Source organism: Danio rerio, chromosome 7 (assembly GCF_049306965.1).
Source record: "Danio rerio strain Tuebingen ecotype United States chromosome 7, GRCz12tu, whole genome shotgun sequence".
In the NCBI taxonomy this organism is placed as follows: domain Eukaryota; kingdom Metazoa; phylum Chordata; class Actinopteri; order Cypriniformes; family Danionidae; genus Danio; species Danio rerio.
The window spans coordinates 57554321-57569878 of record NC_133182.1 but is presented as its reverse complement, the minus strand read 5'-3'; the positions used below and the strand labels follow the sequence as shown (position 1 = coordinate 57569878).

The following is a 15558-nucleotide window of genomic DNA, read 5'->3' as shown; positions in this document are numbered from 1 at the left end:
TAAATGCTCAGAATCAAATTAACAATAATCTTTGCAATCTTATCTAAAAAGTAAAATTAGTTAACTTAAACATTGTTGAATAACATGAGTGTCAAAATATGACAAAATGGGATAAAACAACAATAATATAATAACTTAACAATGTAATAAGATGACATGTTTGTAAAGCAGTTATATTTTACTTAAGATTGCAAAGATTTTTAATTTAAATCTTCCAACAAAAAGGATTGAATAATGTTGTTCATAATTGTCATTTTTAAGGGATTTATAAAGCATAAATAGTCCTCACTTTAGATTAGATCACAAAACTGGATGAAATTGAGTTAATAAAGCATTTATTAACATACACATTAACTATTAGTATATGCCTGAATAATAAGAATTATAAATGTTCATTTTAATAGTTTATTAATCATTTACTAACTCATTCTAAATTATCTTTAAAAAATTAATAACCAACTATGTCTAAATGCAATACTTAATTTAGTAATGAAAACTAAATTATTAATAGATTAAATTAAATTAAATTAAATTAAATTAAATTAAATCAAATTAAATTATTTAGCACATTATAAAAGTGGTTGCAAATGAAGAATAAAGCATTTGTAGCTGCAGTTATAAACTGCCTAACATTAAATAATGTAGAGTTAATGCAAACAAATAAACAAATAAGGAGTTTACTATTAGCTAATGCTTAATAAATGGTTCATAGTGTGTAGTTATTATGAAGTGTTACCCAATAATCTGTAAAATTGTAGCAATAATTAGTAAAATGGCAGTAATTACCAGGGTTTTTTCTTTCATTTTTACAGTAATAAACTGTAATTTTATGTTATTTTGACTATAAAGTCCGTTCTGTATTTTTACAGTTTTTGCATGTAAGTTTGTTAAATGGTTATTTCTTTAATTTAACAGAAATATCTCTGGAAGCCTCTTTTGACCGTTAATTTACAGATTTTTATTTTTTATTTACAGTAAATATATATAACAATACTCTTTTAACAATGCTGTCTAAAAAGACAGTATCTAAAACAACTGCTGTACAGTTTCGCGCACCATTTCAGCTGAATTGGTCACTTGTTTTCAGCCTCAATTTTCACAGTCCAAGCTTTTTGAAAGCATGATTTTATAATGTATCCAATTTATAGTGGCTTCAACACATTGTCATTGACCAAAAGTGCTGTATCAGTGCTAACAGAATGCCAGAAAGTAGAGAAAAATATTTTTTTAAACAAAAAATGTATTACTGTGGACAGTGTGTGGGCCTAAGCTTGTCAGGTTTACAATGAATGACGAAAGATTGGAGAAAGGTATATTTTATCTTCAGGATGATCAGTCATTCAGGAGCAGCCAGTCGGGAAATCTACCAGTAAGTTTATCTACTCTGCATGCTCCTTTAGTCCCAAAAAGATATGCTCAAAATGTGTTTATGTAACCGTAACCACTCTGCTTTTAAAATGTTCTTGACTAAAGTAAGGGCTAGTGGACAGCCCAAAGTGGTAAGTAACATTAAGCAGCAGAGCTTTTCATTTTTAATGAGCTTCAATGATATGGGGTGGGCTTTCTTATGTGTGTGTTGGTGAAAAATGTATACAGTAAAAATAATAATAAATAATTTTTATTGGGTGCACTGTAAAATTTGTGACTTTTATAGCATGATATAACATTCAATATTAAATTCTGTGTAACTCTGAAACCAGTTGCATGCTGGAATCACTGTAAAAACTAAATGTGATACACATTGATTTCTGCAAATCACTTCTGCAACCATGTATATCCATTATATATATTTATTTATTTATTTATTTATTATTATTATTATTTTATTTTATTTATTTTTTATTTTTTTCCGCCACTGTCGGAATTGCTTTCTAAATAACAATATATGTTGTACTCCACTGTGAGGGCATACAGTACATAGGGTATTATTAATATCTTGGCATTTTTAAATTGATGTGACTGGTAAGGATGAAATCAGTGGATCAATGAGATACAGTATGCAGACCTGCAAAACCCTTTTCAGAAAATTGAACAACAAAGATTTATTTTGCCTTCATACATCTGAAAATAAAAGTTTGCCACCACCATTTTATTCACACACTGGGACATTTAGTCATTCATTTATTTTCCTTCGGCTTAGTCCTTTATCTATCAGGGGTCGCCACAGCTGAATTAACCACCAACTATTCCGGCATATGTTTTACGCAGCGGATGTCTTACAGCCGCAACAATAGTACCTATCAATGCTGCACTGTAAAACCCAACAGTCAACTTTATCCAATGAATTGAGTGTAGTTAACTCAAAATTGACTGAAAATTCTACTAATTTGAAAAGGGTTTTGAACTCAGTGTTGAAGGCATTGAGTTAATTAAATACCTCATTACTTCAACCTAAATGGAGTAAGTACACATTACTCATCTGATTAAATTTTTTACTCAAATGGTTTGTAGAAATCAGTTTCCTCAAATGGTTTGAGTTTGTAAGGCTTCAAGCTTACGCTGCTATTCTGAACCAATAATCAGAAACAGGAAGCAGTTGAAGGATGGCGTGTTTAAATCCATTATTTATCTGACTCCATTGTAATTAATCTGACTCCATTAAAGTTGTTATCATCATTGATAAAGAGAAAGAATCTCTACGTCTTAAAGCAGGCAAAGTTGTTTATTAAGTTACATGATCAACTATACAGACATTAGAATGAAACAAACTAAGATACTGTATAAAGAAATTAGCTGTAACATATGCACTGCTGAGCAACAAAGACAGTGAAACTGCCTTTGTTAGCATATGAGGCTACGCACTGGTGTGCGGGAGATGCAGAGTAAAAGCCATTCTCTCCGATCAACAGTTACCTTTCCCTATTATACCCTGAGCAAAGCATTGTCAAACATGAGTGAAAACCAACCCCCAAAACCAGCTGAACATGAGAACAAAGTTGAAGAGATGAAGTGGGGGAGAAGTACATTAACATACTCTCCTCAGGCCATGACCCAACAATAGTAAATATATTGTAGATTGAAACACAATTAATCAATGTCTCTGTTGATTTCATCACTACAACACTGAAGTCATAAACTGTCAAATGACACCAAACATGACAAAGTTATCTGAAAGAAGAACACAAGCAGATGAATTGTGTATGGTGAAGAGCACATGGTTGCTGTAAGCAAATGGCAGAGATGTGTATCGGAGCTGTGAGGAACTCTGCCTCACCAGGAGGACCCATCCCATGCTTGGAATGTCTCAGTAGTCCTTCATTAGCATAGAAGGAAAAATATATAATATTTTCTCAGCTTACAAGTTGCCTTAACTTATTGGGTTTTACAGCACTCAGTTAAGTTGAGTTCCCTCATTTATTGGGTTTTACTGTGCTCAAATTGCTTCATTTACTCAAATGGATTAAGTTCACAGTACTCGTTAAGATTAGTTTTTTAACTTAAATGATTTGATACAATCAGTTTCTTCAAATGGTTTTAGTTACCTCAACTTATTGGGTTTTACAGTAATTATAAACCAGTGTAATAGATTTATACTTAAGCAATTACAACACTGCACTACAATTGTTGTGAAAACATGTGTCTTATAGCTGAACTACGTTGTGAAGCAATATCTTGTGAATCTCCTCTCATGACACTATGAATCCAAGGCAGATGGGCAGAAATCTTAGTGTAGACAGCATGCTCTTCTACAGAACAGGCCTTGTCGAAAGACAGGATGCCTGCAGCATAAACTGCATTTGTTTTGGTGTTCAAAAATGCAATTGCTCCCCCAGCATCACCAAAGCACACGTTTTCCAGGTACCTGCCAGATCCTGTGCAGAATTGTTTGTCATCTATATTTGGTGTACTTTCAAGAACCCTTGCCTGGTAGTTACCCTTGCAAGACTTGACAGGCAGAGAGAGGAACTTTAGCACTGGAGCAGGGGTTAAAAGTCTTCCCCATCCCCAGCCAGCAACAATGCCTCTCTCTCCATCTCTTTCTTCCAGGTTATCTCCAGTCTCAGGAAGTGGGATGGGCAATATAGACTTACTAAACTTGACTGGCTCCTTCAGTTTGATTAGAGCAAGGTCATTGTCCCAGTCAGATGTGTTCTGGAAGCCTGGATGCAAAAACACCTGCAGGATATATGCATTTTAAATTAGTAACCTGAACCTCAAATGTCACACTTATTGGTAGCCCAAACTTAGCTCCCAGAAAAAAATATCATTATTATGCTGATCATATTAGATGATTTGGTTTAAAAACATTTTTAGTTTTGTTTTTTTTAAAATCTCTTTTTAATTTCCAAAAATTCTCAGCTGAGGACTTGAGAGCTCTTCTGCAATGCTTAATTCAGTGTTAAATATTCTCTAATTTAAAACAAAAATGCTGGCTAAAACACACCTGGTCACTGTTTTTCAATGTAAACATGCACTTGATGGACATGCATAGCAGTTGTTTTCATGTCTTGCATTTTTTGAAGTTCTGCTCATGAGTGCTGCTGTAACGAATGTGGTGGATTCATCTGCCCACCAGAGAGAGCTCTCTTCTGAATATTGACTGGGTACTTCCTCTGTGGGACTTCCTGGTAGCCACCATAAGCACACTGTTTATGTCTGTTCTTTACAAAGTATTGCCAGTTTCACTGTCTTGCCAGGGGCCCGTTTCAGAAAGGAGGTTAATTGAGTATTTTAACTCTGGAATGAGAAAAACTCTGGGTTTTCCGTTTCAAAATGGCAGGTTTGTTAAACTCGAGAAGCAGGGTAAGTCAAGCCTGTTTCTAAAAGAGAGGTAACTTTAACTCAGAGTCAGTTACCATGGTAACTTACTCTGTGAACCTAACCTAGTTAGGAGCCGGTTTTATTCTCCAAACTCAGAGTTTCTGTCGGTCTCCTCTCCTTTTTTAAAGACGAAGCCTAAGCCTTACGTTTCCACCCACATATTTTAATGCTCATTTTGAAAATGCACATAAAAACGATTAATAGAAACGTCATGATGCACATAACTTTTGAAAAAATGCACATAACTAAGAAGGATAAACTTTTTTATTCGATAGAAAAGATGCGCCTAAACACGATGGAAACACTTTTACTGAACAAATTACAGTATATGCATTAAAAAATTTTTGTTATAAGAGATAATATGATGATGGAAATGTGTGTGAATAGACAAACCAACAGGCTGAGCACACTGTAACACATCTTAAATGTTGTTTTGGTCATTCATCCTCAAACGCCTTAACCATTTTACTATTAATGTTATTATAATATTAATTACCTCCAGCGCGTCTGGAACGTGTCAAGAGCATCTGTTCTCCATGTCTCATGGCTTCAAGCGCCCCCACGCGTTCATTGTGTGTCAGCATTGTCTTCTGAGGTGCAAGTACATTTATTAAATATATAAAAGATTGACGCAGCGTTTTCTACCACAGTAAGTTCTGTTTTTACAGTTGATATTCGGTGCCCGTTTAATCAGGAAGTGACGATTTTGTTCTCGTTGACTCGTTGGATGGAAACGCTGCTTTATTCGCACATATTTTATTCCAGTTTTGCACATAAATTTAATTCATATATTTGGATGGAAACATAGCTTTTGCCTACATTTTAGTCACACAAAGAACAAAGTCACATAAGAGGATGGCTTGTCCTTTTTAAGTAAATAATTAGCTTAAATTCACTGACCCTTAACAGGGACATGTACTGTTACTAGACTAACTCAAATACTATTTTTTATAAAATTGTTTAGTTCTGCTTACATTCTAAATGTCATATCAACCTCTGCACCTGATCAATAAAGAAGGCAGACACACAAGTGCACTTTTAACGTGTATACAGTGATTGACCTAACTCAGATCCTCTATTCTGAAACTGAAAACTTTGAGTTTTTAATCTCTCGGTAAATCTTTAAACTTGAACTCTGAGTTGGTTGACCCACCTTACAGAAACAGGCCCCAGGTGGTTTCCCACTTTTTTTCCCATTGTGTTATAACCTTTTTACCTGCCTTTTAAACTACTGCTTTTTGGATTTTGGACTCTTGTTTGCTTGGTTTTGCCTGATTTTTGATTACAAATCTGCCTGTGTTTGATGTACGTTGTTTGTTTAATAAACCTCCAGCATTTGGAGTCATTCTGCCTGTGTGTCGTCACATATGGCTCCCTCACAGCTGCATTTTTAGATGCTGTGTCAAATTAAAAAGACTCCACCTTTTACACTCAGCGCCACACATCAGTATCAGCACCAAAACAGTGGACCAATCAGAAGATCTTGGATGTGGAACATATGTTGCGATCTTCTGTTTACATTTTTTTGTTCTATGTGAATTAATCTATTCCCGTAACATTATGCACTTTGTAATGCAACTGTAATGTTTTCACGCTGGGTAATCTGTCCCTTGTTTTGTCAATTCTGGTCTCTGTGTCTGCTTGTACACGTTCGTTTGTTTTAGAGGAGGCCTGGTTTTGGACAGTGATTATCTATAGCAGGCATGATCTTTAGCTTTAGCAGCTGCAAGCCTCGCTGACATCAATCAATCTACTTTTAGCATTCTGCCAATTATGTTACAGTAGCTGCAAGCTATTCAGAAGGAAAACATACATCTGTAGAGAAATGCGTTGTTTTATCATAGCCTTATATTATCTCGACAATCATGGGTTCAAACCCATGGGAATGTGTTCAATAGTTGTGTTTTTATGTCGAATGTGCAAATGTCAATTTTGTTTATTGGAAATAGGAAAAATAATAGGTAGGGGAACTAAAAAGTTCCCACTTTGCATTCCAATGACCTTGCATTCTGACTGGCAATGCTACACGTAATTATTTGAAGACACACTAGATGCTATCTTATTTTATTTCTATAATTTATCCACCAGCTTAAGAGTGCTCAAAGAAAACTTTAACACATAACAACTACTAAAAAAAGGTGGATCTATTAATCCTGGAAAATATGGAAGTACTTCAAGTTATGGCAACTCTCAAATATCCTGTATGATACACAAACGACTTTTTTGAGACCCTTTTGGAAGGGTTTTTAGAACAACAGTATGATACCAAAAGGGTGAAGAGGGTTTTTTTTTTCTTTTTTAATTATTTCCCAAATTATGTTTAACAGAGCAAGGCCATTTTTACAGTATGTCTGATAATATTTTTTTCTTCTGGGGAAAGTCTTATTTGTTTTATTTCAGCTAGAATAAAAGATGTTTTTATTTTTATTTTTTTTAACCATTTAAAATTATTAGCCTCTTTAAGCTATATTTTTATTTGATTGTCTACAGAACAAACCATCACCATATAACTTGCCTAATTACCCTAACCTGCCTAGTTAACCTAATTAACCTAGTTAAGCCTTTAAAATGTCACTTCAAGCTGCATAGAAGTGTCTTGAAAATATCTAGTCAAATATTATTTACTGTCAACATGACAAAGATAAAATAAATCAGTTATTAGAGATGAGTTATTAAAACTATTATGATTAGAAATGTTTGTGCTCGTAGCGCGTCTATATTTATATATCATAATAATCTGGAGAAGCCAGAAAAAAGTAAATAATTGTTTCAGCAACCTAAAAGATGACAAACTGCTATGTTTAACTATCATCATCTTTTGGACTATTTTGAACTTGGATTGACGGAATTAAAGATACAGATGAGATGTTTGCACTAACTAAGGGCTACACTTTATGTTGTGTTTTTGAAGCCAAATAAGGACAAAATGTATGCTGTGTGTTGTTTTTCTGTACTTGTTCATATATGTTGAATTTTTTATTTATTTTATATAATGGCAGACATTACAGTAGGCTATTTTTTGACAGATTGTTGATCTGCAGTTACATTTAGGTGATCAAATCATGTTCATAGAAAGGTTAGTAATGAACATTTATACACAAGTGTATGTGTATAAAGCATCTATTTTGTGAGAAGTGCTTCTCATATCAAATATGACTGACCCCTACAGCTTTACTGTAGGCATTTCCTCAAGTGAGAATGATGTTGACTGAAACTTTCTGTCGCACACCAAGACCACCAAAAGGTTACCATTGGTACCCTTTTAGCAGGGGAAACACACGCCTGATAAATGTGCCCTAACCCATACCGTACCGTACTGTACCAGTCAGTGGAAACAGGCCATAAGGGTACTGTTGACAGGGAAAACACAAGGCTGATAGCAAATCGTAGTAGTACTATACTGTGGTGTACCAAGTTCAGTGGGAAAAATTAGTGACAATTATTTAATATTGCAGAAGTTTTGAGCAAATTTGTAGTGGAAGCAGGATACTGACAGCATGTCCTAGGCTAACTGAGAAGCTTGATAAGAGCGCTACAGTATCTAGCGTTCCATACAAATAAGGATTATTATAATTTAGGAATTTAGGCTTTCTCTCAAAGTACCCATACGTAGCGCAACCTTAGAAGTTTTGCATTCCGATTGGTAGGCATGCTAACTACTGTTTTTGTCTTTTTGTAAACAAACGCGATTTAGCATAGCTTGATTAGCAGATTTGCATTTTGGTATGTTTCTATTTACCTTTTCCACTGCTACTTCCGTAGAGGCTGTAGCATCAGCACGTTTGCTGATTCCAAGATAGACTTTTGGGATAAGTGGTTCTTGTCCTCTTGTTTGAATTTTACTTTTTCCTACAAACAGATTACGGCCAGCTGTCAGTACCCAGCGCTCGGCTATCAGGGCCCCCCCAGCAAAACCTCCATCCAGTATGTTTTCACTGAGGTAGACCATTGCCTGCCAGGGCACAGAAGCAGTCAGTGATCCTCCCACCATCCTCCTGGAGCGTAGAGCTGAAATCATGCGAGAGGTAAAATAAACGAGAGGAAAATCTTTTTCAGCAACTTTCATTCATTCATTTTCCTACGTCTTAGTCTTTTATTTGTCAATGGTCACCACAACAGAATATGTTTTACCGCAACCCAGTACGGGGAAACACACATGCACACTCATCCACACACACACTCATATACCATGGCCAATTTAGTTTATTCAGTTCACCTAAAGCACATATCTTTTGGCTATATATATATATATATATATATATATATATATATATATATATATATATATATATATATATATATATATATATATATATATATACATGTGTACTGCTGTAATGTATTTTATCTAAGGATTGGTGATGTCTAATGAGGAAGTTGCTAATTACCCGAAACATGTTCTCCAACTCTTTCCAAGGCAGGAGACGCATCTGTCAGGAAAGTAAGAGTGCCCAAGAGAAGCACAGCCACGGATAGCCTAAAGATGATTACAAGAAATAATCTGTTTATTTAAAGGCAATGTTTGTTTGAACAGATGCTAATTAATAATGCATTATGCACCCCAATGAAATGTATTAAATTTCACTGAAATATCCTTAACTATTATGTTAAAAAAGTATTTATTATAAGATAAAATGTACTTATTGTGTTCATGTTTTTAAAGTCATGATTATAAAGTGCTCTTACTACAATTTAACAGTAACACTTTATTTTCCTTGAGATTTTATTTTTATAAGTAAACTCTAAATAAATGCTGGGTTTATGTAATCCAATGTTTGGTCAAATATGGAAACATACCTCTTCTGGGTTAAAAAGTGTCATTTAAATTTTAAAAATTTGAATTGTCAATTCGTTTAGAATTGTCAATTATGAACAAATTATGACAAACCAAAATTTATTTTTAGAATGTATATAGAATCTACATGTGGAACTGGTCTTTAAAAAGTTAGCAAACTAACTACATTTGAGTAGAGAGTAATAATAACATACATGTAAAACAGACAAAAAGAAACTTACCACCTCATGATGAAAGTTTTTATTTTTCGTAGGTTCTGTCTTTTATATATATAGTCGATCCCCCTTAAAAACAAACATCTAAACTCAAACATTACGTAATCAGGGAAATTTATCAGTGTTTAAATGTTGACATTATCCATGGTAAAAGCAGATTAGCAAAACTTCCCTAAAGCAGCACGTTCTACCTGATGTTTGGTTTGCATGTAAACCAGACGTAGTACACTTGCATGATGTTGTGATACAAATAAGTAAACAAATAAAGTAATCAAGATGATGAATGCTTATGATTCGTCAAATGGTCAAATAGTATAGTGCCAGTAAGTTTATATTTTGCAAACACCATCTGGTTTTGGACCATACAGTTTCTAACAATACAACAGCTAACATTTCAATTTCTGGTTTGATCATTTGATTTGCAATTAAGCTAATGGATTTTACATGAGAGTGTATGATTTGTTTTATGATATTCTACTGATTAAGGTATAAAAGCCGTATTCTTTACACTACTTTACACATTCATTTCCATGAACATGGATGAAAAAAGCAGTAGATTTCTCAATATACTTTAGAACAAATAATATCTAATATAACATTTTAAAGGGCACCTATGGTGAAAAATCTACTTTTCAAGCTATTTGGACGGACATGTTTGTAGGTAAAGTGTATAGACCGTCATATTGGGGTGATATAAACACACCCAATTCTTTTTTTTTCAATTTAACAACATAAAAACGGTGAACCATTTGCAGCAGACCGACCGGAACTTGACGTAGGAGAGCGGTCCCCCCGCCCACCAAATTGATTGACAGCTGCGTATTAACATGCCCCGGTAGTCATGTGTATAATCATACCAACAAGACAGGACGTGCACAAAGCAACCGGGAATAAAAGGTCTGTTCAGTTCACTAGGATCATCAATCATCATCAAATATGATCAATAAGAGTGAGTTTAACAAGTTTAAAATGTTTTAAAACAGTGCATGTGTGTAATGAGAGTATGTAAGAGCATGTAGGAGAGTATTTATTTTTAGTTTCAATAGTGACAAAACAAAAAAAGAGATGCAAGTGAGGACTTGGAAATAAAAAATGAAAAGTGTTCAGCCTGAATGGAGACAGCTGGCTTTAAATTCATAACTGGATTCCTTAAGTTCCACATGGATGGTTTTTAGTAAGAACTTGTTAATTGTATGATGCCCTGCAGTTTTGGTGCAGTTGGGGAGTAATCAGACAGATTAGAGCAGATAACGGAAATGTTTTGTATGTAATGGAGTATTAATGACATGCAGTAGGCTGCACCATCTCACAAGTGTATTAGAGATGGAAATGGGTCATTTCTGCCATCGTTAGCCTGCAGCCAAACTCAAAACATAACCTTTCAGCCCCTGATGAAGAACTTACTGCTCCTGCATGACCTGAATTATGAAATATAACACAAACAAAAAAATGTTTTTAAGTTTCTTATCATCAGTTTTCATTGTTAGGCAATGTATTTTTTAATTATTAAAAACAATGCTTGCAAAATGTAATTATCTCATGTAAGTTAATGCACATTTCCAGATTTTTTTTTTTAAACGTTTAAAATGTGAACATGTATATTCATAAGCGGAGACCTTACCTAATTTCATACGCTTTTTTAAAAAGGAGGGGGAAATTCACATACATTTATGTATCACTGAGGTGTTAGAACAATGTGTAATGTGTAAAAATGCTGTAATGTAATAAAGAGAGTAACAAACCAGTATGTGGATCCATTTAATTTCCACATTCATGTACTTTGCACTTATGTGATGACAGATTTGGGGAAATGCACATTGCATAATCACTTGATTGCTGCAGCCAGTGTTTATGTTTTCCCACACATGTTTATTTTGGGATTATAGGAATGTGTTCATTTTGCCAAAAGCAGAACTGAAAAGTACAGGCACTATAGGTTTACTATGACCAAAGTCTCTTTAAGGCAAGTCATTTCACTCTGTGGCCATCTTTGAAATGCTCGGGCATTCTGTTAATTGAGGAAACATCAAACTCTTTAAAACTGTTAAGCCAAACTTACAGCCAAACTTACAATTTGTTTTACATATTTAAATTCATCAATAAAATTAAACATAAACCATCTCATAAGTTTAGTTTCTAAATGTCTGAATCAAACAAAATCTGCATATTTTCAGGTTGCCTGAGCTAATGCGCATGCGCACTCAAAAGGAATGATATCACAACACCAACCTCATTCATGGCCATTCTACACATTATCTTCCTCTGGATAATGCTTTGTCAGATTGCGCTGGTCTTCTGAAGTATTTCACAACTTGATCCTGATGGTGAATCTTCTCCAGAAATTACAGCGGCTCTTTGTTTACAAGTTTTGTGAGCGTTTGAGTAGTTGCTGTCATGGGAGGTGCATTTGACAGGACGAACTGTACCTCACGTTTGTTTCATGCAGGTTACAAAACCAGAAAACTTGGTTAATTTAAAAGTACAGATTTATATCTAACTTTATTTGGATATATCTCTTAGATCTGTTAGCAAGAATTCGCTAAGATTCCAGTGTGTTTGTTAACCACAAAACCTTTGTAAAAACACACATCGAAGAATCCTCAGTCTATAGTGATTGATGATTGGCTCCTGTACTAGTAGGCGTGGCTTTATTTGCCATATTGACCATTACACTTTTCTTAATTCAAAACTATACCAGTGACGCATCTTGTGTATTCTACAGTCTTTGCTATGACTGCCACATTTAGACATATGCTTATTGGTCTTGTATATATTTTCAATTGCGAGACACTAGCTAGTTTCAGAAGAGGTTAATCATTCATGATATAAATGTCTAGCCCAATTTAGTCAGGTAGTATATTTTCGTTTCATCTTTTGAGAATATTCTAAGTGCCGTGTATTAGCTTTCTCTTACTAAGACATGGAAAAACAGCAGCGTTCTTCCAGGAGGTGCTGTCGCAGGATTACATTTAAATAAGCATAACTTTCTCATCCTATTTGCATATTCTATTAGATTGAGCCATATCAAGTACAGTTTAATATGCAGAGGCTGCGGTCTAGACTGTAGCACTTTCAAAATATGTTATTTAAAAAGGGTACTTTATATGTTCACCCTTACGAAAAAGAAGTTCATTCAAGTATAATATTAGCATTCTGGTTTCAAACGGAAAAAAAATTATATATATATATATATATATATATATATATATATATATATATATATATATATATATATATATTCATTTAACTATATTCATTCTAATTTTTATGTAATTCTCTAAAATGTACATCCATTCATTGCCTTCGACTTTCGTCTCTTTTTCCGAGGTCTCTACAGCGGAATGAACCACTAACTATTTCAGCATATGTTTTATGCATAGTGTTTATGGACAATTTAGCTTATTTAATTCTGTAGTGCATGGCTTTGGACTGTAAGGAACATCAGAGCACACAGAGGATTTCCACACGAACACATGGAAAATGTCTCACAGAAATGCCAACTGGCCCAGCAGGGATTCGAACTAGCCACCTTCGGGCTGTAAGGTGACACTGCTAACCACTTAGCTACTGTGCCACCCAAATGTAAATCCAATATGGAAAAAAATGTTTATTTAGGTGTACAAAGTAAACTTGTTTATATTTTTTAAGTTTATTTTATTTTTTATTAATACAGCAAACATTCAACACTGAGGACAGGTCTCTTACAGTTCATCATCATGCTGATGCTTACTGTTTCAAGAATTCCCATCTGTGTTGTAGTTCTGTGGTTTTTCAAGTTAGAAATGTGTGTTTACATAATTATTAACAAAGCAGTTTGAGATCCTGATTAGACAGCATGATTATTGCACAGGTGTGCCTTAGGCTGGCCACAATAAAAGGTTAGTCTCAAATGTGCAGTTTTATGGCACAGCACAATGCAAGAAATGTCACAAATTCTGAGTGTGAAAATGACATGCTGACTGTAGGAATGTCCATCAGATCTGTTGCCCATGAATTGAATTCAAATTTCTCTATCATTAGCTGTTTCCAAAGAATTTTTTTAGAACTACACTGTGTATCCAACTAGGCTCACAATTGCAGACCATGTGTAATATTATGCCCCAAGACTAGGGGAAAACAACATGGGCATAATAAACGGAAGAAAAAAAATAAATGTGGGTGGTGGATTTTCCAAACATTCATTTATTTATTTTCTATTCGGCTTAGTCTATTTATTAATCTGGGGTCGCCATAGTGGATAGAACCACCAACTTATCCAGCATATTTTTTTTACGCAGCAGATGCCCTTCCAGCCGCAACCCATCACTGGAAAACATCAATACACTCTCATTCACACACACACACTCATACACTACGGACAGTTTTTAGCATACCCAATTCACCTGTACTGCATGTCTTTGGACTTGTGGGGAAACCGGAGCACCCAGAGGAAACCCACGCGAACACAGGGAGAACATATAAACTCCAAACAGAAATGAACACTTACCCAGCTGAGGCTAAAACCAGTCACCTTCTTACTGTGAGGCAACAGCACTACATACTGCACCACCGCGTCTCCCATTTTCCAAACAAAACAAAAAATAAATAAAAAGGCAGGCCACCCCTACTCAAACTCTCTAAAAAGTTTAATGCATGAACAATTGCACAAGATTAAATGTTGGTCGTCAGCCGGAGAGTTGTGGAAATCAAGACGCTCCACTCTCAGCAACCATCACACTACAAATGAGCTCCCCTAATACCCTGCCGGAATTTCCTTTTTATAAGCCTCCACGGCCCACAGCCAGAGGATGAATCGCGTTGGAATGAAATTACAGAAACAACGCAAGAAAGCAAGACAAAGAAAAAGACACATGCAATGCGCAACAAAAAATAAAAATAAATAAACTTTAGTTGTAACAGTTACCACTCTATAGCCCAGGAAGGACCTCTACATCCAGGATCTTCACCTCCAAAGTCATCCAAGACAAGCCACCTCGACAGCTGCAGCAACAATTGGTTTGCGTAAAAAAAGAACTTCTGTACAAACTGTCAGTAACCGTTTCAGGAAAGCTTCTCTCTTTATCATTAGCTGTTTCCAAAGGCGATTCTATAATCATCCCATCCCAAGACCTCCACATCTAGCATCTTCACCTCCAAGATTGAGGCAAATCGTGGTTACACCAGATACTTACTGTTTTATGACAGTAAAATATTTTTTAAATAAAATGATGAATTTTATACAATAGTGGTAAGTTTGTATAATCATTTGACCAATAAGTGAATGATCAAAAAAACTGTACTTTCTGTTTTTCTGTTTAACTGCCATGTGTGCGCATATAGGCTTAATTAAAATCCATACTATTAGTATGAAGAGTGATACTATGTAGATACAAACAGCTATTTTTACATGAAAAGGTGTCTTTGGAGCTCTTACAGTTACTATCTGGAGGCTAGATACTGATGATGATTTGTCCCATATAGTCTGCTTGGTGCAACCATGCATTGAGGGGCTGTCAAATGTATTTTCTCTATTGGCAATTTTTGTTTATCATTATTATTAATTATGATTATTATTTAAAGGGCAGAGCTTCTTTACATCTTGTCTTGAAACATTTTAGTGGGATCAAGGGCCCAATAAGGCGCAAGACGTGTTTGGTGCGATTTGTTGCTATTTTCAGACCAGCACAACCCTATTTTTCACGTTTTGCTCCACGTTGTTTGAATAATTAATCCATTAAGGCACATTGTTGGTGTGTTGCTATTTTGAGAAACTGAAATAGATTGCTCCATTGACCATCTAAAAGCAGG

The 15558-nt window shown here is 34.8% G+C and overlaps 1 protein-coding gene across 3 annotated transcripts; it reads right to left on the bottom strand.

Moving 5' to 3' along the window:
• Positions 1 to 1849: 1849 nt before the first annotated feature.
• On the bottom strand, positions 1850 to 11542 carry hp (haptoglobin). 3 transcript variants are annotated; one of them, XM_073906891.1, is made up of 5 exons: positions 11514 to 11542; positions 9778 to 9840; positions 9150 to 9238; positions 8501 to 8769; positions 1850 to 4116 (listed from the first exon to the last, which is right to left on the bottom strand). In XM_073906891.1, exons 1-5 carry the CDS (start codon positions 11540 to 11542, stop codon positions 3556 to 3558), a joined length of 1011 nt encoding a protein of 336 aa, XP_073762992.1. In that variant the 3' UTR covers positions 1850 to 3555. The 3 variants fall into 3 exon arrangements, with proteins under 3 accessions (XP_073762992.1, XP_073762991.1, NP_001352944.1); XM_073906890.1 differs by lacking the exon at positions 11514 to 11542 and adding an exon at positions 9963 to 10150; NM_001366015.1 differs by lacking the exon at positions 11514 to 11542 and having other exon boundaries at positions 2075 to 4116; positions 9778 to 9805.
• Between the last annotated feature and the right edge of the window lie 4016 nt (positions 11543 to 15558).